The following is a 21157-nucleotide window of genomic DNA, read 5'->3' as shown; positions in this document are numbered from 1 at the left end:
CAGAGAGTGAAGAGAAGAGCTCGGCACCCCTGGGCTTGAACTTTAGCACCCTCTTCTGCAGGAGTTTGAAGAAAAGGATTGTCGTTTCCTGAGCGAGCCGTCCAGATAGCTGGGCAGGCGCAGGGCTGGAGCGGAGAAGCCAGCTACTTTCTCCGGCAAGGTTTTTATGGGGTTCTTCATAAAGAACACCGGCGAGAAAACGCCAAGAATCCAGGAAGTGTTTCTAGCACTCGGGACGCTTGGTGAGCAGCTCTGGGGCTGCCGTTAATCACTGCGAGGAGCCTGTCCTGCCGTGCAGATGTGTTTGATTGGAGCGGCGCGAGGGTTATTTTCTTTTGACTGAAGGCAACCCAGCCCCGGCGGATTAAGCTCTTTGTGTGCGCACTAGTGTGCCTTCACGGGAGCTGCTCCCACAAAACTGGCTGCAGGGGTTTCGGGGACTATCCCCTAGGTCGGGGGACTGTCCTGGAGGAGGGGAGACCTCCTGTTTCTGTGGCTTTGAGACGATGCCGGGACAGTAGCTCCCTTCGCAGGCAGCACAGTGTGCTCCGGGATGGCTGTCTATGCCCTCACAGGCTTCTCGCTCGTCAGCCTGCTCAGCTTTGGCTATTTATCCTGGGACTGGATGAAGCCCAGTTTGGTGGCTGACGTAGCCACGGACCCCATGGAGAAATCGCTGCCTCCCGCCTTCACCAGGCCACCCCACATCATCTTCATTCTGACTGATGACCAGGGCTACCACGACGTTGGGTATCACGGCTCGGATATCCAGACGCCAACGCTGGACAGGCTGGCAGCGGAGGGCGTTAAGCTGGAGAACTACTACATCCAACCCATCTGCACCCCATCCCGGAGCCAGCTGATAACCGGCAGGTAAGCCAGAGCCTGCTCACACCCCACTCATGTCCCCTCTTCCATCCCTTCCTTAGCTCTGCAGGGTTTAACCCCAGCTCGCCACTAGACAGATGCCCCAATGTATTGGCAGATGGTGGAGAGCCTCCAGAGAAAGGCGTCTTGCTGACTTTGTCTAGAAGGCTTCCTGGATAAATGGTTGATTTTCTCATGGGATAAATAGTGGCACATGGTAAGGCCAAAAATGTGGATGCCATTGGGTAATGGACGACACTTTGGGAAAGGGTGGTCTCTGGCCATGAGGTCCTTCGGTACCGGGCAAGGAGCTGTGTCCCCAGGCAGTGCCATCACACTGGCCCTTGGGGATTTGCTGCTGGGCTGTGGGGTTGAAGGATCATTCTGCCCTGCATCTATGAGTCCCTTGGGCTGTGCTTTTCCTGCTTGTGTGTTCAGTGCTGCGCTGGCCAGGGCAGGCTGGATGCTGGTCCATCAACCTCTCCCACGGTGGCACAGTCAGGTGTCCCATTATCCTGGGCTCTTCTGCCTCCTGGGACAGATGGGGCTGTCCCTGGAGCGGCGCTGGGAGGTCAGAACCCACTGTAGGAGGCAGATCCCATCAGATCATCTCCTGCTGAGGAGTGGGCCCCAGGGAAGTGCCTATGGATGCGGTCACCTGCTGCTTGGGGGTGGTGGAGCCTGCTGGGGTCCAGGCAAAGGCCTCTCTTTTCTCCTGACAGCTCTGGAGAGGTCCCAGACATCTCCAGGGTGTGCAGATCAGGGGAGGACACGGATGTGTGGGCACCCAGGTGGGACACCACAAACCCACAGGGATTTCTACGCAATTCTTGCTTGTGCTGCCCAGCCCTGACAGAGCCCAGCCACCTCCTCTGGGCTGGCAACAGCGGGGACAACTGCCGGGGGCATCCTGGGAGAGCAGACCAGTGTGCTTTTGAGATGTCTACTGAGCCCCCTCTCTTTTTTTTTTTGCATCTGCTTTTGGTGGTTTTGGATGGATGAGGAGCTCTGTGTCTCTGGCGTGGAGGTTGCTCCATGGGGTTGGGTGACATAGAGATCTGCATTTGGGGTCTCCAGCACATAAAGTGCTGTCATGTCCTCACCCAGCACTGCTCCCCATCACCACTGATTCCTCCTGGCTCTTTTCCAACAGGTACCAGATCCACACAGGGCTGCAGCACTCCATCATCCGCCCTCGGCAGCCCAACTGCCTGCCCCTCGATCAGGTCACCCTGCCACAGAAGCTGCAGGAAGCCGGCTACTCCACACACATGGTGGGCAAGTGGCACCTTGGCTTCTACAAGAAGGAGTGCCTGCCCACCCGCCGAGGCTTTGACACCTTCCTGGGCTCCCTGACAGGCAATGTGGACTACTACACCTACGACAACTGCGACGGGCCGGGTGTCTGTGGCTACGACCTGCACGAAGGGGAGGACGTGGCTTGGGACCAGAGTGGGAAGTACTCCACCTTCCTCTACACCCAGCGTGTCAGCAAGATCCTGGCATCCCACAGCCCCAAGGAGCCCATCTTCATCTATGTGGCCTTTCAAGCGGTCCACACGCCTCTGCAGTCACCCAAGGAGTACATCTACCGCTACCGCTCCATGGGCAACGTCGCTCGCCGCAAGTACGCCGCCATGGTGACGTGCATGGACGAGGCGGTGAAGAACATCACCTGGGCCCTCAAGAAGTATGGTTATTACGACAACAGTGTGATCGTGTTTTCCACTGACAACGGTGGGCAGACTTTCTCTGGGGGAAGCAACTGGCCACTACGGGGCCGCAAAGGGACGTACTGGGAAGGGGGAGTCCGTGGCATTGGTTTTGTCCACAGTCCCCTGATCAAGCGCAAGCGCCGAACCAGCTGGGCACTGGTTCACATCACAGACTGGTACCCGACTCTAGTCAGCCTGGCCAGGGGCAACCTGAGCAACGTCCCAGGCTTGGATGGCTACAACGTCTGGCCTGCCATCAGTGAGGGCAAGGAGTCGCCACGAACTGAAATCCTGCACAACATTGACCCACTGTACAACCATGCCAAGTATGGCTCCTTGGAGGACGGCTTTGGCATCTGGAACACAGCCGTGCAAGCCTCCATCCGGGTCGGGGAGTGGAAGCTCCTCACTGGTGACCCGGGGTACAGTGACTGGATCCCCCCACAGACCCTGACCAATTTCCCGGGGAGCTGGTGGAACCTGGAGCGTCTCACCGACGGCCTGAGGAAGTCCGTGTGGCTCTTCAACATCACCGCCGACCCCTACGAGCGCTACGACCTCTCGGACCAGCGCCCAGATGTGGTCAGGACCCTCCTGATGAGGTTGGTGCACTACAACCGGACCGCCATTCCAGTGCGGTATCCCGCAGAGAACCCCCGGGCTCACCCGGACTTCAATGGTGGCGCCTGGGGACCTTGGGCCAGTGAGGATGATGCGGAGGAGTGGGAAGGCATCGGGGAGCCCCTGAAGAGTAGGAACAAGAAGAAGAAGTGCAAGATCTGCAAGCTGCGCTCTTTCTTCCGCAAGCTGAACACCAGGCTCATGTCCAACCGCATCTGATGGGAGATTCCCCCAGCATCGACCCAGCCTGGCCAGGGTGGAGCTCTGGACGGCAGTGCCGCAGGGTGGGAGCGAGGGAGAGGGACAGATGGGGAGGTGGCCAGCATCCTCTTGCTTTTCCTTGCGCCAGGGTTCACCCCAAAACACTTGTCCTCTCTGGCTGGACAGAAAGGTGGTCCCAATGGGTGAGGAAGGGTGATGTGGGCTCAGCTGCGCTGCTTAGCAATGGTGTACAAGTCTGTTGAGCTGGGCTGGCCTGTGCACAGCCCCTTCCAAAGAGAGAGACCCTTTGCTCATGAACTCTGCAGGCAATCACAAGCTTTAAGTTGGCCATTGCAACGGCAGGAGAAAGCGCAGGACCCTGGGGTGGTGGTGCAGAGGGACTGGCCAGTCTCAGCAGCTCTGCCTGCAGGTTGTCCCTCATAATTTCCCTGCATATACATGCTCCTGACCTTCTGCCTGCTGTCAGGCAGCTGCCACCATTGCTCTTGCTCTGGGAACTTGAGGGCCTCCCTGAAACTCAAGACCACAGTGTTTTCCTATTATACTTCTTTGTGGAAGGATGGATTCCTGACCATGGATGTCAGACCTGAGACTGCCAAGTCTGGACTCAACCTTGCTGCTACAGGGATCTCACATGGGGCCTTGGTTTCTCCTCTCCACTGGCTTGAGGGGCCAGGAGCAGCCCTGGTGAGGAACTATGGCCCACGGAGAAGTGGTTGGATGCACTCAGAGGACAGATGGTTCTCCACGGCCCCACGTTTGGGAGGCAGGTTTGCCCCAAGCTCTGGTGGACTTCCCATGGGTCATCCATCCAGCAGACCCTTTCATCCACGGTTCTGCCTGACTGGACCCCACATGTTCATGGCTGTGGGCACCCATGTTCCTCCCCATGCATCCTACGCATCCAACCAGCCAACCATCCCTGGCTGCCCCTTCCCAGTGCTGGGGCTGTCCCCGTCCCCACGTCCCTTCTGGTGAACCTGGGGCAGAAGGAAGATCTCAAGAAGATCTCTGCAGAGACTGCTGTGCTGCTCTGTAGCTGAAGGACTTTAAAGCTGTGGAGGGGGACGGGGACGACTCCTGCTTGCCAGCGCCGCGTCCCCTCGCCGCAGATGGGCACCGCTCTCCCAGCAGCGCACGCGTAGGGGGGGAAACACCTCCCCATCATCCGCCTGCCATGGGGAGCCAGCCCATGCGATTGCCGGGGGCCAGCCAGCTCGGGAGCCGGGGCAGCCAGCAAAGCGCCGTGCCCCCGCGCCTTCGGCGGGGTGCGAGCGTGCATACGTGTGCTCGGAGGAGAGCTGGCAAGGATGAAAGAGGGTAAATAGCTTTAAAAGCGTTTTGGATGCATGGTGCATTTCCATTTACACAATGTGTTTTACATTTCTCCCCACAGGTTTCTCTTGGTGCAGCGTGTGTAGGCGAAGGCCCTGCTGTGAATTTTGAAAATAGTTATTTTTGTCTCTGGAAAATGAGGCCCGTTAGGACTTGTCAGCTCTTGGATGAGCAGTGTGGGCTTTCTTTTTTTTTTCTTTTTTTTTTTTCTCCTCTTTCTCTCTCTTGCAAAATAACATTCATTTAAAATCTGTCATTGAAAGATGTGACAATTGGCAGCGTGCACGCTGAATACCTTTCAGTGCGTTTTCAAGCCCTGTGTGTGAGAGAGGGACGGGAACGGGAAGAGAATGCAATGACACGTTTGTATTTTTTTTTTCTTACTCTTAGCTGGATTATTTGGGGGAATTGGGATTTTCTATAGAAACAAAGAAAAAAAAAAGCTGACAGCAAGGCAGAATAGAGGAGGCCTCTTGTTGTAGAGATGGGAAAGAGTTTGCAAAGCCAGAGTGTGGCAGCATGTGTGCCGGTCCCAGCTGCGCTGCGCACGCCCGTCACCGTGCCATCCTGTTGGCCCCCTGCATCCCTACGGGCACATCCCCTGCAGTGGCATCACAGACAGGTGGCAGAGGGGGACTCAGCTCCTCCATCAGCCCCATCTCCATCCCCAGATCCCTTAGCACGTCGCTCCATGGGGACTGGTCCCCACGGCATCACCCCAGCCGAGGTGAGCCCCGGGAGGATGCTGCACATCCTGGAACTACCTCAACCTGCCTGGTCCCACGGTTGTGCCCATCGACAACGGGGCTGTGGCACCGGCTGCCATTTGGCAAAGCCAACCGGTGGCTGAATAAAAAGCAACGCTTTGCTGAAGAAGAGGAGGCTGCTGCAGGCTGAGCCAGAGCCAGAGGAGGGCAGGGGGTGACGGCTGTGGGGGGCTCCGGCACGAGTCACGGCACAGGGGGAACCGGTGCCGGAGGGAGCGGGAGAGGGGGGCTGGCCATGGGGCGGTGACAAGGCTCGGGAAACAGCTTTCATTTCCATATTTATATAAACGCATCCAAGATTAGTCCTTCTTTTATTTTTTTTTCTTCAAAAATGGAAATTTCCATGAAAACATGTTTGATTTTTCTCCCTTCACTTTTACTAATATCCCCATGAAAAGGTTCATCTGGTCTTGCTTCATTTCCAGTTTCTGATCTGCTGGGCTGATGCCGTGTTGACACAGTCAGATTAGCCGTAGCATTGGATCTGCATTCTTCTTTTTTTTAATTAAAAAAAGTTGTATTCTGATTTTTTACAAAAAGAAACTGTTGAAGGAAAGTCTTAGTCACCAAAAACAAAGAGAAAAAGTAGGCAGGAGCATCTCTGGGTACTTGGAGAGTGCAGAACCTCCAGCCTGAGGACAGCAGTTGTCCTCCACCGCTGTTTCCAGTACCGCTGTATCTAACGTTGGGCTGGGAAGGGGCAGGTGGTGGCAGCCGCATGGGCTCCCCATCCCACCACTGCTCTTTAATGGTCTCTGTGGGACAAAAATGCACCAGTGTGTCAAAATCCTGTGTTTTCACACAGTTCAAGTCCCGTGGGAGTGCCTGTGTGCTCTGGCTGCCAAGGGGTTAATGCAGCTGGTGAGATGCTCAGGCGGTGGAGCTCCCTGCCCAGCCCTGATGCTGCACCCAGCAGATGTGTTTGCACAGACACGGGCTGAGCGCTCCCCTCCTTTCCAACCACCTTTCAAAGAGCTGTGGCAAGCCCACGGCTGCTCCACACCCCAGGCGGGAGCTGGATGCAGGGTGGGGCCCTGCGGAGGGGATGGGGCAGGGGGAAGCGTCTGGGGCCATCGGGGCTCTGGGCTGGGAGGAAACGAGCGCAGGGTGGGGTGGAGGAGTAGTGGCTGCCTCTCCTCCTCCGTCGTCGGGATGGAGCGCTGCCTCCAGCCTGCCAGCTGGAGGGAGTCAGGATGGGATGGGATGGAATTGGGGTGGGATGGAGATGGGGAGGGGAATAGGATGAGGATGGGATGGGTCAGGCAGGATTGGGGGTACCTCAGAGCCTCTCCAGCCCCATAGGTATCTTCCACCTGAGGGAGTAAAAGGGAGAACCCCAGTAGCAGGAAGGGGGATGGACATCTCAGCAAACCACCATGGTGGGAGGGCAGCAGGGCACCCTGGGCACCTCATGCTGGGGAGAGGGTGCTCTGGACCAGGGGCTGTATCTCAAGCCAGACAGTCGCATCCTTTCTCCTTCCAGGGGTCCGAGGATGTGTGGTTTTGCAGAGGTTTTTCCGCACCCAGAGCCAGCACACGATGGCCCCAGGGAGCCACATGGCACCTGCAGAGGGTCCCCAAGTATCCATGGCCACGTCTACAGGAGGGTCCCTGCCCATGAACCCTGGTGTTGGGGAAAGGGTGGCCCTGGGGACACCCTGTCCCAGCCAAAAGCAGTTTCATGTGGCCACAAGAACGAGTACTGGGGTCCGCAGGGACAGGGCACATTTACAAACACAACCCTAAATGTAAATCAGCTCTCCTTACCATGGTATTTATAATCTTTATCTAAAAATAACCCCAAATTCAGCTTCCCAGAGGACAGAAACTGAGCATCCCCCAGACCCCAGCTTGCGTGTGAAACCGTCCCAGTAATTTTGGGATCTCTGCAATATGTAATTCGCAGCCCCGCTGGTTGTGCATGCGAGGCACTGCTGAAAGCTCCCTGAGGCCCATGCAAGCCCTGTCCCGTGGGAGGAGGGGGACCTGCTGCAGCCCCCTGGGGACACACGGGTCCTCCCTGAGCCCCGTGGGGCAGCTGCCCATCCAGTGCATTTAGGGTTTGGTGTCAGACCTTGGGTGCCCACACTGGGGCAGTCCCATGCTGGGATGCAGAAACTAAATATCTGTAGGTAGAGCTGGAGCAGGCGTGGGGAGAGCAGAAGGCATTTCTGGAGAGGCAGGCGGGTGATGGAGAGGAGCTGCTGGGGATGAAGGTCTCCATCAGGCGGCCAGACCCGAGCATGGCAGCAGGAGAGCAGCTTGGCTCTCCAAAGCCCTGCAGGAACAAATCTTGGGGTGCCAGGAACAGAGATGTTGGCAGAGGTGAGACATCTGAAGAGGATCCTGAGGCCTCTGGGAGAGGGCTGGGACTGCTCCCCTCCCCTGGGAGATGGTGGGACAGCCCCCAACCCGGAGAGGGAAGGTCCCACCAGAGCTCCTGCTCCCTTTGGGTTGTCCCCAGGCACCGTGGAGCTGAGCCACGCAGCAGTTCCCGCTTGGGAAAACATCATCAGCAAAGCAGAGCATATTCAGCACCCAGAAGCCTGACACCCCCTCACCCTCCGAAAGGGAAAAATGCTGAGGAAAAAACTGAATAGGGAGGAGGGCAGGAAGGGAGGAACCCTTCCTGGAGAGCTGCGTCTCTGCCAGGCAGGAGAAACCTGGGGAGGGAGGCAGGGACCCCACAGGGGGCTTTGCCATCACCCCCTGCCCTGGGTGAGGGGTTTGGGGTGTGGAGGTCAGGGGGGAAGGAAGGGATGGAGGTGTCTCCCTCCTGGCCACGGGAGCACGGAGTCACGCGTGTGAGGCTGAACACACGTGCCAGCATGGGGGTGGGCACAGGAAGAGGGGGCAGGTCACATTGCGGCCCCCACGGGGGCATGCATGTTAGCACAGGCGGGAGCGAGGTGGGAGCACGCAGCTGCCCATGAGCCTTCATGGGTGTCCGGCTTGGCGGGGGCTCTTCCTTCCACCCTTCGGCTCCAAGGGGCTTCTGGCGGCCGGCAGCAAAAAGCTGGAGGAGGAGAGTGCTCTTCCGAGCATCCAGCTGCACCAGCCCCCGCGTCAGCCCCCTGCCTCCTGGCGTGGCCCCGGGGGTGGTGAATGAAGCCCCCTTTCACGTGGGAGCGGGATGGGGAGGAGACATGCACAGGCAGGGAGGCGTTCTGGGGACCAGAGTATCCCCAGGGCACAGATCACGCATGTGCATCACCCTCATCCCGAGTGAGGGGGCCCAGTGTGCTCTGCCCACTCTGTGGCATGGCCACAGTGGGTCTGGAGGCCATCAGCCCTTGGGGACCATGGTCCTGTCCCCATCCACAGGTGGGAATCGGGTCCCTGCCCTGCTGGATGCAGGGATGCAAGGTGGGGATGAAGGTGGGTAATGGTGCAATTAATGGAAAAGCCATTAGACCTTTCTCCTCCTCCCCCTCTTCTTCCTCACTCCGCCACTTGCTGTCCTCCTCCACTTCCACCTCCTTTCTTCTCTCCCTCTCTGCTCCTCCTTCTCTCTCTTCTCTCAAAGATTTCTCCCTATTTTTGTCTGGTTAGAGCCTTTTATTTTCCTTTTAACCCTTCCATGGCAGCCTGAAAGAGAACTCAGTCCATCTCAGCTGTCAAAGGCAATGCCCTCCCAGCCGGCAGTGGGAGCCCCTTCTCCAGGTGTGGTGGGGGCTCCTTCTGCTGCAAAATCATCCAGAAATGGGACAAAAGCTTAGAAAAAAGCTCTTCTGGGGGGGGCAGAAGGTGAGAAGGTGCAAGGGGTGGTGTAGATGGAGGAGAGGGTGCTGGGTCCCCAGTGGGTGCTGCCAGGGGTGCTGGCAGCAAGGTGGGCTTAGAGGGAAACCTCTCCCCTGAGGTCCTGGACCTCATTATTCCACTTTTATTGCCCTTTTGGTGCTTTCTTCTGTTAAACGCAGCAGAGAGGCGACTCAGCAGCAAAAAGCCGGAGGAGGAGGGGGGTAGACCTTCCACCTATCCCCACTCTGAAATCCCCCTGCTTTCCACCCTGGTTTGGGCACCGCGGGGAAGCAGCAGGACACAGCCTTTTTGCTCCCCCTCTAGCTGCGCTTTAGGCCAAGCTGCTCGCCCCACAATGAGGGGGGACCCTCGGGTGCTGCTCCCCCAGCAGCCCTGGGGCCCTTGGGGAGACCCATCGGACAAAGCAGGAGTGGGGAGCAGCTCCCAGGCACACCGAGCCCTCCCCTGCAGAGTGATTGGGGCCAGCCCTCCCCCAGGGAGGGAGCCTGGCTGATGGCGGGCCGGTCTGGGGACCTGGGGACTTGCCATGGTTTCTCCAGCTTCTCCTGACACACTTCTGCTCCATCTGCTCCCATCCACCGCGACCCGCTGCAGCACATCCCCCGTCCCGCAGCCCCCCAGGCCCCCGGAGGGATGCTGCTGCGGGCACCAGCAGGGCCTGTATTTTTTGGGGGGGGAAGGAGTTGCCGGGGTGACAGCATCCTCCTGCAACATGGAAACCATGGTTTCCATGGAAACCCTTTTTGCCCCAATTATTCTACCATCACCACATCCTTTAATTTGCCTTTAATATTTGCATTTTAGACCTCCCCCCACCCCGCAGCAGCTGGGTGACCCCCGGGCAGCCCCTGGAGCTGGGTCCCCAGCAGGGCCCTGGTCCCCATGGGCGGGCGACAGGTTTGGGAAGCGGTTGCCCCGGCAACAGAAACAGGGCGTTTCTGGCAGCGGTGGTCGCCATGGGGACGGGGATGCTGACGAAGGCTTGTGAAGCTGAGAAGACAAATTGCCCTCATCATTATCTCCGGGCTTGTCAATCAAACATATTCCCTTATTTACCTCGGCGAGGAGAGAGCCCCGGGAGCACACGGAGAGGGAGGGAGCAAGAGGAGAGCTGCTTGCCCCAAACTCCGCACTGGGGAGGGAGCATTTCCAGCCCCTCGGGATGGCCACCATCACCTGCAATCGCTTCACCGAGGAGTACCAGCTCTTCGAGGAACTGGGCAAGTAAGTTGGAGACGGGGCTGGATGCTCGGAGTGGGGCTGGGATGCTTGGAGTGGGGCTGTGCCCCAGTTGGGGAAGAGCTTCTGCAGCACTGGGAACCACCAGAGACGGTGGAAAGGAAACAGGCATGGAGCAAACGTACCGGGGAGCAGTGGGGGGGACTTGGGTTAGGATGGGGGCTGCCAGTCCCAGCCCTGCCCGCTCTGTCCCTTCCCGAGTTTGGGTGGTGCTGACGGGTACTCGGCTGGGGGGTCAGGTCACTCCAGGGGGCTGCCCGGGGAGGGGGAGGCTGCACCCCTTATGGAAAAGCCGCTCCAGAAAGAGGATGCTGCTGGCTCCCCCAGGAACTTCTCCAGCTGGGAGGAGGGACGGGACAGCTGAGGAGGGAAGCCAAAGCGGCGGGCGCCCCTCACATTCCTTTAGGGAATTTCTCTGTGTGGATTCAGCGGGGTTTGGCTAGTCCTGCAAGAGACCCAGCCTGCCTGGCAGCCCCCGGAAAATCCCGGCGGCTCTTGGACAGACACGGGGTATCTCCCACCCCTGTCTCTGTTCCAGCGTGAGTGCCCCCCGGGTGAGCCACTGCCTGACCCAGCTCTCCTGCCAGGGAGGGCTCAGCTCAGCAGGTCCGGGTGTCATCGCGTGTGCCTGGATCAGGGGGCATGTGTGTGTGCATGTGTGTGCCAACAGAGATGCCTGTGCCCAGTGAGGTGATCCTGGGGGGCACTGAACACCCCGGGGTGCAGCAGGAGATTCCAAGTCCTCCGTGCGGGGCAGAGGGATGCTCTGTGTCTCGCCAAATGTGTGGCTGTAAAACAGGTGCAGAACTGAGCAGGCGTGTGCCTGTGTTTTGGTTTCCGTGCCTTTTTTCAGAGCTGGTGTGTAAATGTGGGGCGTGAGGCCACGTTCCCCTTGGAGAGGCGCGGTGGCGGGCTGGGGGTGCCTGTGCCGGGTGGCTGGTGGCAGATGGGTGGCTGTGTCCGTCCGTAGGCACGGGCACTCGCTCCAGCCCCGCAGCCCCCGGGCTGGGGGCAGCCTGTGCCTAAACGTGCGTCTGCACGCGCGTGGGTGTGCGAAACGGGGGCGAGGGAGAAAGGAGAGAACAAAAATGGAGAAATAAAGAAGCTGAAACAGGGGAGGACTTTGTGCCAGGCTGAACGCTGTTTATATTCCCCAGCCAAATGGGGGGGACTGCGTTGCTGCTACAAAGTGCAGCTCCTTGGAGGCAAGCGGACCCCCCCCTGTCCCAGGACATGCATGTCCCATCCATCCCCTCAGCATCAGGGTGGCTGCGAGGGGCTGGCGGGGAGCAGTGGGTCCAGGGAGCAGGTCCCTGCAGTGGGGACAGTCCCAGCTGGCACTGCGGGCAGGGGGATGGGCACCCACTAGGGAGCTAGTGGCAAGGTGGGGTTTGGGACCTGCTTTTTCCAGAGGTTTCTTGGGTTTTCTGGGCTCTGAGGCTCTGTGGTGGTGGCAGGGGGTGGGCAGGAGAGGCAGCGGCTGCTGAGTGCCTGCAGGGAGGCTGCTGGGCCCTGGCTGGGTGGACGTGGCTGCAGGGAGGTGGAGGGGAGCTTGCAGGCCAGGCATGATGGGGGAGGACCAGGAGGGCTCCCGGAGGAGTTTGGGGTGCGACGTTTTGCTAGGTGGGTGCCGACACAGAGAGCTGAGCACCCAGACTTGGGGGCTATCCACACTGCTCAGCACCACAGTATAAAACCACCTCGACAGATGCATTTTAACATGTTCATGAATAAAGGAGCAAAGCTGGTGCAGTGACTTGCCAGCCCCCTGTGAGCACCGCACCCCGGCCCACCTGACCTCCAGGGGTGATGCAGGGGCAGCATGGCTTGGCCGGCAGCTTGGAGCAGCGTCCCCAGCTTGGAGCATCCCAGAGATTTCCCCTCTGCTCCGGGGGGCAGGTACCACTTCAGCACTGAGGCGTGTTCCAGGGTTAGGAGCTTCACCAGGCTGGTCAAGGCACCATGGAACTGGTTGGGGATTTTCCACCAGGACGGTTTCCAGCACATCCTGGCACATTCAAAAATCAGCAGTTTCCCATGGGGAAATTTCCGCTTCGTGGGTTTAGAGAGGGAAATCAGGACGGAGCGCTGCACCTCTGCTCCGCTGCGGCAGCCACTCGCGGTGGGCAGTGGCGTTCCTCCTCCAGCGAGATGCTCCCAGTGCTGGTCAGGGTGCAGGGTGGGCAGCACGGCTCCAGCCCACCCCGACCCCGAAAGGGAGCAGCATCCTGCAGGGGCTTGAAGCAGAAAGGCTCTGTCTTGAGTTTGCTGTCCCCAAAGGACTGGGATGGTCTGCTGGGGGGGACATGGGGTGTCTCGGAGCCTGGCTGGCAGGAGGGAGGTGCTGGGTGCCAGGCTGCTGCTGCACCCACCGTGCTCCTTTGCCATGTCCTTGGCTGTCACCCATCCTGACACCCAGGCAAGCTGGGGGTTTAAGATGCCACCCACTTAATGGTAGCACCAAGACGGGGCTTTGTGGGAGGCAGAGATGGGGAGGGGGTTCTGCAGAGCCTGCCCCATGGGGCATGAGCCCTTGGCGCATCCCTGCACCTCCTGGGCACGGGGAGGGCATCTGTCCCGAGCTGGGGACACGGAGCTGGGGAAAACCTGCTCCCGTGGCAGCCCTGGCAAAGCTGAGCAAGTGAGGGGCTGCTCTGATCCCCCCCGCCACCCCATGCTTGCAGGAGGGGATGGGGCAAGGAGGGGGGCAGCATGAGGGGGGACGGGGAGAGGATCCTGCCCACGGCCCCCCGGAGTAGGACAAACATGAAGCGCAGCTCCATCGGCGCCTCCAAATCCGCCCCCGCGGCAGGTTCAGGGAGAGGCTGGAGACAATTACCGTGCCGAGCGGTACGATCAGCCCCTCCGCTCCCAGAGCTGCAGGAGAGGGGTTTTATTAAAAAGGAAAAAAAATTAAATATATGGAGGAACAAAAAATCCCCAGCCCACACTCTTCTCTCTAGAAAGGAGATAAAATGCCTCGGAGGAGGAGGAGGTGTTGAAGAGAGGGAGGGCGGCAGCAGCGCAGCCCGGCACTGGCAGGGAAGGTGTGAAAAAGGGAGAAGCGGAGCATCCCGGCAGCAGAGCCGCTGCTCGGGCTGGCGGGGAGAGGCCCTGGGGACAAGGCATGGGGTCATGTCTGGCCCAGGGGACCAAGGGACAGGAGCTGGAGGCCTGAGACACAGCAGTGCCAGGGCTTGGGGCTGGAGGGACAGGGCTGGCTGCAGGGCTGTGGGTCCAGTGTCACCCTAAAATGGCAGCCGTTGGCGGGGATATGGACATGGTCCCTACCCATGGCCTTGTGAGTGATGTCCCCATCCAGTGCTAAAACTGGGACATGCTGTTTCATCTGGGATGAGTGCCCCACCTCTGAGCCAGGCAGAGATGGGGGTCCTCAGCTGCCACTGGGGTGGGGGTCAGACCCATTCAAAGAGCCCCGGGAGGGAAGGGACCCACGCTGCTGCACCCCAGCCAGGGAACAGGACACACATCTCCTTCCAAAGGGGTTTCTTGCACCACGATGGGGCTGAGCTCCCTGCCTGGCACCCCCTGCACTGCCCCACAAGCCCCCAGTGTGGGGGGGATGCCTGTGTTTGCAGGGCAGGAGTTGCTGGGTTTAGGTGGAGCCAAGGGGGGAATTTTTCCCCACATAGGGCTGGGAAGCACAGGAACAGCCTGGCACGGGGAGCAGAGCCCAGCTGCTGTGAAATGCCCAGTGGGGTCAAACACCCAACGTGGAGGGGTCCCAGCCAGTGCAGACTGAGACAGGGATGGGGCTGTGGCAACCATGTTGCACCCCCGGGTGTTCTGCACCCGCACCCAGCGCCTCGTGGGCTCACAGGGTCTCGCTTGTGCTTCACGGAGCACAAATAGACATTTGGTTTCTGTTAAAAAAGGCCTGAAGGAGCCAAAAGCTGCGAATGCAGCCGGGGGTGTGCAACCCTGTGCTCCGCGGGTGCAGCGCATCCCATCCTGCTTCCCACAGCTCCCCCTTCCACGCTGTTCGGTTTAGCTTGACTAAATGGATGAGCGAGGGGCTATGGGCACTGGGACCAGGAGTGGCTGGGGGTCCCCATGCTCCAGGGGGTCTGGGACACCTACGTCCCTCCAACCCCACGTCAGGTCCTGCAGTAAAATGCCGCAGCTGGGGTAGAAATCCCGAGCTGGGGCGGTAGGTGCAGGGGCTTCCCTGCTTGCTGCGCTCACTGCTGCAGATTCTCCTGGCACTGCAAAAGCAGCACGTGTCTTTAGGAAAAAATTAGAAAAGATGGGTCACAGGGACTCACTGGAGCCCCCAAATCCCGGGCAGTGTGGGGTTCCTGATGGGATGGGGAGAGTGGCACCGCGGGGCTGGCAATGGGTCCAGTCTCCCCCACCCATGGCAAGCTGGATATGAAGCATTTTGTCTCCGCTTTCCAATTAATCTGCCTCAGACTACAAGGATATTAACAGCTCAGCTCTCCCAGCAGCCAGGATTAAATGGCAGGATGGGGAGGCCGGGAAGCGCCGGGATGCTGTTCCTCAGCTCCTGCCCGGCACGTGCCGCGAGCGATGCTCTGCGCCGCGGTGCTGGGCGCGTGGGCTGCCGGCTCTGCTGGGGCTCCAGCCCCATCCCTCCGCACCCCGCCGCTCGCCTGTTCTCCTAAAGATCACATTCAAACCCAAATTGCCCGTCTCCACCCGCCCCCACCGGTAAAATCAATTATCCGCCGCCGCTCACCAGCCTGCGGCCTTTTATTCCTCAGCAGGGAGCGGGAGCGGGGCGCCGGGGAGCGAGGGGAAGGTGGGGTGGGAGGTGGGATTGCTTTTGATAGTTGTTATTTTAGCGATTGGAAGGGTTTGGCAGGAAAGGGAACCTGGTACAAAGGTTGTGCTCAGCAGGGCTGGAGCGTGCGTGTGTGCCTGTGTGTGTGTGTGCGATGTCGCAGCTCCCAGCATCGCGCCGGTGCGCTGTCAGTGCAACAGGCTGCCAGGGCTCAGGGTACGGGGTACAGGGGCAGAGGGGGTTCTTTGGAGCCCCTCCCGTGCTTGTTTGCCTGCCAGACTCCAAGATACTGTTGCACGTTGGCTCACACGTGTGCAAGCCGCAGCAGCATCAGTCCCTGTCCAGCTCGGCTGCAGTGGTTCTTCCTCGCAGGGTCCCCTGGGCTGTCCCTGCCCGTGTGACGGTTTTGCACCTGCGGGGGGGGGCCCTTGCACCGCTCACCTGCACCCACGGCTGGTGCTCGCACCCGCTTCTGCAAAGTGCTGCTGAGATTGCAAGGGCCAGAGCATGCAAAGCCACGCACATGGACTGAGGTGAAGTGGCCGAGTGCTGCGTGGCAGCTGCAGCCGTCCTGGTGTCTCTCAGGAGCCAGAACCCGGGTAAATCCCTGCTGCTTTTCTCGCAGGGGATAGGCAGGGAGGGAGAGGAGGAAAGGCGCACGATGCCTGGGGTATCCCAGGGGAGCACGGAGAGGCAAATCCTGCATCCATCCCCAGGTCTACCTGTGCTTGTCCCCATCATTCCCCAAGGACAGTGGTGCAGGGCGGGCAATGGAGAGCCCGCCAAGCCCCTTCCCCAGCCAGCACCCAGCCCCAGCCCCATCCCTGTGGCTGCCCCTCACCCCGCCGGCACATCAGGGCTGAGCCATGCCCTTCACTTCTCCCTCCGGCTTCTTGTCTTTCCAGGGGCGCTTTCTCCATCGTCCGGAGATGCGTGAAGGTGTTGGCAGGACAAGAGTATGCAGCCAAGATCATCAACACCAAGAAGCTGTCTGCTCGAGGTAGGTGCTGGGGGTATTTTTGGGGAGGCGAGAGGCGAGCAGGGTTTGCAGAGCGGGGAGTTCATCCCCTCTGCACGGTTCTGGGATGATGCCTTTGATGTGCAGTGATGTGGGGGGTATTTGATGTGCAGTGGGGGACCCCCTTATCCCACCCTGTCTCCACTGCAGTACACGCTTTGCTTCTTGATGGATGGGGCAAACGTCTGGAGGAGACGTCTAGGTGGCTGCTCACCACATCCATCCGATTGCAGGGATGTACCCACAGCCCAGCTGTGCCAGGGCTCTGGGGGGATCCCAGACCCCAACCTGCCCAGGGAGCCGCAGGACCCTATTTCTCTCCCTGAGACCCCCACCACCACCCTGCATGCCATGTTGTGGCAAAATAATGGTTACAGCCTTGCAACAAGTCAAACTGCTGCCAGCCTCAGGCGCTTGGTAGCACAGTTATTTTGGGAGCGTCACCTTCTCTGAGAGGGCCCCCACTGACACCCCCCAACCCCACTTTCAGGGGCTGCAGGTTCCCCTACTCATGTACCTACATCAATGGAAAGGGAAGGTCCTTCAAGATGGAGCTTGATTTCATTTCTACCTGGAGATGGGCTCTCACCCCTCGCTGCCATCTAATTAATCACACCGGTGGAGCACGTTGGCTGCTTTGCTGCTGGAAGAGGTGCTGGCAGGTCTGTCCTGGCTGTTCCTCGAGGCAAGGCTGAGCTGAGCGAGCCCAGAAAAGCTTCAGCCAGCCCGTGCCCTGAGGCAGGGACCCCTCTGCCCCCAGGCATCTGGCAGAGGAGCTGCAATGAGGAGGACGGAGAGGATGGGAGAGCAGCTGCTGTGTCCCCGGCTCCAGCTCCTCCTGGCTGGGTGCGTCAGGGAGCGCAGGATGGGTGCCAGGAGCGAGCACCCTGCCGGGAGGGTTTAATTAACTCCCTCCCTTGGTTTCTCTCCCTGATGCCACTGCTCACCTCTGAAGGCAAAACTGAAATGCAGAAAACGGTGACAAACTCCTTTCTGACCTCAAATTAAACCAGTGCTTTGCAATCTCCCTCCTGCAGCGCTGCCAAAGCAGCACAGCACTGACACTGAGCCCCCCCAGCTCCCCCCAGAGCTGCTCCTGCCCCTCCTCAGGGATGCAGACCATTCCCTTCCTCCGAGGCCGAAGACTCCCAGGCTGGGGCAGGATGTGGGGTGCTGGCCTCGGCCCTCGGCTCCTGCCTGCTGACAGCGGGGTGGGCAGCAAACACCTCCCGGTTTGCAGGGCTGCCTGGAGGAGCAGACTGAGCAGCCTTCCCTCTGCTCCCTCCTGCCTCTGCTCGCCCGCTCCGGCAGTTTGCCCGTCTCCATCCTCTTCTGGGGTTTGCTCTGTCCCTGCAGCGGCTGTGTCCGTCTGTCCCCTGGAGAGACCCCGCCGGGGTTATTTTCCCTGCTCTGCCAGCTGAAATCACCAGCTGCTTTTGCTAACAGTCTTGAAACCCCCGTTTCTGCAATGCTAGCATGGGGGATGGTGCTTCCCCAGGCTGGGAGCAATCCCCAAAGGGGCACGAGGAGCCTCTGTCCCACGGGGATGTGTCACTGGCTATGTCACCCGCAAAGGGCAGGAGGGCAGGTGTGCAGGGAGGAGAGGAGGAGGTGAGAGGAGCTGCAAAACATCCCCATGGATGTTGAGACATCCTCCCGGCTGCTAACATGGGGAGCCAGCAGGAGAGAAACTGGCGTTTTTGGAGGAGAAACGGGTTTTGGGTCCAGGCAGCAGCTGGGTTTGTGGGGTAGGCAAGTGGCTGCGGCCGTGGCTCACTGTCCCCAGCAGCACTTCTGTGCCCGGTGGATGTGCTGTACCATGTGGAGGAGTGGATGCTCTGACCCACGGCATCTGCCCCCACAAGCTCAGTAGGGCCCCTCTGCCTGAGGGACATCCCCCTGCCCCTTTGTCCTTCTGTCTGTCTGCCCCTCGGCCCCACTGCTCTGGCACAGCCATCGCACCCACATGCAAAGCCCCTGCGAGCCCTGTCATGGAGATTTGCGCAAGTGGGGGGGTCCCCTGCCAGCCTGTGGCCCCGTGCAGGAGTTGTACCCACATGATGCTCAGAGGAAGCTGCAGACCCGGAGGTGTCTGGGTGCCCCCATGCCCAGCCTGTCCTTGCTGTGCATTCACGGCCGGGAAGCTCAGCCTGAGCAGGACCCACGCAGGCTTAGAAAGAGCAAAGCCCCCAGAGCACAGGCTGCCTTCGCTCCCTGGGCGGTGGGTGGCTCATTTCAGGCAGCTCTTCCCCTTGCATTTCGCAGCTGAGCCCGTGGTACCAGGGGAGCGATGGCCACGCACCCCCAGGACCTTTCCTACCAGGTGATCGCACCCATCTCTGCCCTCCCTTTAAACTCCCTCATCCATTTTCCATTTCACCTGGTTTTCGCTGGTCTCCCACCCCCTCCCCATTCTGTTTGTGGTTTATCAAACCCCACCAGCCTCCCGGCATTCCCCGCCAAGCCGCCTGTGCTGGGCTTTTGCCTTCGCAGGCGTTTTGGTGGCAACAGATTGCGAGGGTACAAAGAGGGGGGAAGTGGCTGGGGGAGCCGCACAATGCTGCTGCTGTGGTGGCTCAGCGGGGAGCTGGAGCCGAGTTGGGTGGCTGGTGGCAGGGAAGGGATGGGGCAACCTCCTGCCCCCCACCAGTGGCCACGCTCACCCCTGTGCAGCCAAAGGCTCGGCTGGCAGCAGCGTACAGACACACAGAGGGTGTTGGGACTCACTCTGTACTTGGGGTCACATTCCCTGCCCTTTCCTGTGATCTCTGGCCTCTTCTAAGCAAGCAAAGGAGCTTTACTGGACACCAGCAATGCTGGGCTTCCCCGTGGGCCATTTGGCCCCAGCCACCAGCCTGCAGATGAGGAAACTGAGGCAGAGAGTGACAATCAGTGACTCACCTATGATCACTGTCAGGCAGGAGCAGAAGAGGGGGCAGAAAGCAGCTCCTCTGTTTCCCAGAGAAGTGCTTGCCCCACTGGCCACTCTGTTTCTCCATCCCATCCCTGTCCTCCACCCCACAATGGATTTTGGTTGCAAAAAGCAACAGCCTAAACCCTGACCTCTCCCTGTTGCCCCATCCCACCCTGGGAAGGTTGTCACCCATTGGGGAAATGCCGTGGGGACCTGAACGAGGATGCTGAGGCTGTCCCAGCCTTCAGCTCGCAGAGCCCAGTACAGGCTGCAAAACTCGCCCCAAGCCCTGGGGTGACTCGCCCACACCGAGCCCCGCAGTCACTGGATGGGTGATACTGAGCCCTGGGGGAAGGCTCCAGCCCCCAGAGGGAAGGGGCTGTACCGCCTTCACATCTCAGCGGTTGGAGACACCCAGGTTTGGTTTGATGCAGAGCGAGACTCTGGGGTGTGAACCTGCAAGGTAACAGCGATAGCACTGAGAGACGAACAGCCCTAATTATATCATCGCTTCTCCCGGCTGCTGGGTTCCTACTAGCACAAAATGCCTCCAGACAAGGCACCTCCATGCAGGGTGGCTGGGCCAGGTATAAGGAGGCAGAAAAGTGCAGAAGCAAGGGAAAAAAAAAATCAAAATTATTTGAAAATTCATTCTTTTGGCTCAGCTCAACTCGCTTTGCCCAGAGCTACGATGTCTTGTATCCCCCAGCCTGGGAACAGCTGGGGAGGGAGACCTGTGTCTCCTGTTTGGAGATGGGCACCGGAGCAAAGCAAATTTTCAGAGCCAGGGTTTTGCAATGTAGGAGAGCAAAGACCTGATGTGAAACAGCTGGGAGTGGAGAGGGGGGTGGAGCAGATAGCCCTGTTTCAGCTTGACATCTCATTGCTGGTCAGCTCTGTCTTTGACTGTTCAAATTGTACCATTCAGGGCCAGAAATGTCCCTGCTGATTGCCTGTGCTTGGCTGAATAAGAGAAAACCAAGCAGGCGCTGCTGGCAGTAATAATTCAGGCAGCTCTGGGATTTCTGGGAGGTGATGGGGGCTCGTTCAGCAAAGAGAAGGGAGGGAGGAGGGTGAGGCCTCATCCAGAGCCCAGGACTGCCCATGGCACTGGTGCCTGGGGGCTTGGCTGGGGGCTACATCCGTGCTGCAATAACATCTCTCAGGCCCCAGTGCTGAATGTGTTCCCAAACCCGTTATTCTTTAGCAAAAAAAAAAAGACAGGTTTGCCCCTTGCCAGCTGCTCTGTTCCCCCAGATTTCCCATGCCAGCAGCTCCTCCAGGAGAGCGTGGCAGGAGCTGAGAGCAGTTTATTCCCTTCCCCAGACCCTAATTTAGGGCTGTTGCCTCTTTCAGATCACCAGAAGCTGGAACGAGAAGCTCGGATCTGCCGCCTCCTGAAGCACCCCAACATCGGTAAGCGTGCCCCTCTCTTTGCCATGTGCCAGGTGAAGGAAGAGCCAGGCAAATCTGCCTGTGCTTTGTCCCTGGCTCTGCTGCCCACCTGCCCGCCCGTGGCCCGTTGGGGCTGGGGGGTCCCCATCAATGATTCAGCCCTGCCTGCAGCAGCACGGGCTGTTTGTCCTTCCCTTGCATGCCAGCCACCATCCCGGAGATAGAGAAGGGGCTTGGCAGCAGCCTGCCCTGTTGATCTGCAGAGCCATCCCTCTTCTTCCTCACGGGAGGCAGCATCTTCAAATGGGGTCATGGGAAGAAAGACCTCTACCAAGCACGGGGGTATTGAAGCAGGTCCTAGCTAACCCACTTGGCCATAGCTCCCTCAGGGAGAAGCAGGGCCCCAGTAGGCTGCAAGGGACTATTTTTACTCCTCTCCCCCCACCCGGGTGCTGTATTCCTCTGCATGCTCCAAAAAGCGGCTGCAGCTCCGAGCAGCAGCAGCAGCGCAGGGCGTGTAGGAGGAGCGATGGCGGG

General features: G+C 59.4%; 2 protein-coding genes across 4 annotated transcripts in view; both read left to right on the top strand.

Moving 5' to 3' along the window:
• Positions 1-553: 553 nt before the first annotated feature.
• Positions 554-3422, top strand: ARSI (arylsulfatase family member I). The gene is made up of 2 exons (XM_074838697.1): positions 554-873; positions 2021-3422. Exons 1-2 carry the CDS (start codon positions 554-556, stop codon positions 3420-3422), a joined length of 1722 nt encoding a protein of 573 aa, XP_074694798.1.
• A 6638-nt stretch (positions 3423-10060) lies between these two features.
• CAMK2A (calcium/calmodulin dependent protein kinase II alpha) overlaps positions 10061-21157 on the top strand; it is a 36561-nt gene continuing 25464 nt past the window's right edge. For all 3 annotated transcript variants that reach the window (XM_074838265.1, XM_074838264.1, XM_074838263.1), the window contains exons 1-3: positions 10061-10513; positions 16199-16293; positions 20582-20641. In XM_074838265.1, coding sequence (XP_074694366.1) covers positions 10452-10513; positions 16199-16293; positions 20582-20641 — 217 coding nt within the window. In that variant the 5' untranslated portion in view covers positions 10061-10451. The remainder of the gene's footprint in view (positions 10514-16198; positions 16294-20581; positions 20642-21157) is intronic.

The sequence above is a fragment of the Strix aluco genome, chromosome 13, assembly GCF_031877795.1.
Source record: "Strix aluco isolate bStrAlu1 chromosome 13, bStrAlu1.hap1, whole genome shotgun sequence".
Lineage (NCBI taxonomy): Eukaryota > Metazoa > Chordata > Aves > Strigiformes > Strigidae > Strix > Strix aluco.
The sequence above is the reverse complement of the archived record's forward strand: the minus strand, read 5'-3'. Positions and strand labels throughout refer to the sequence as shown.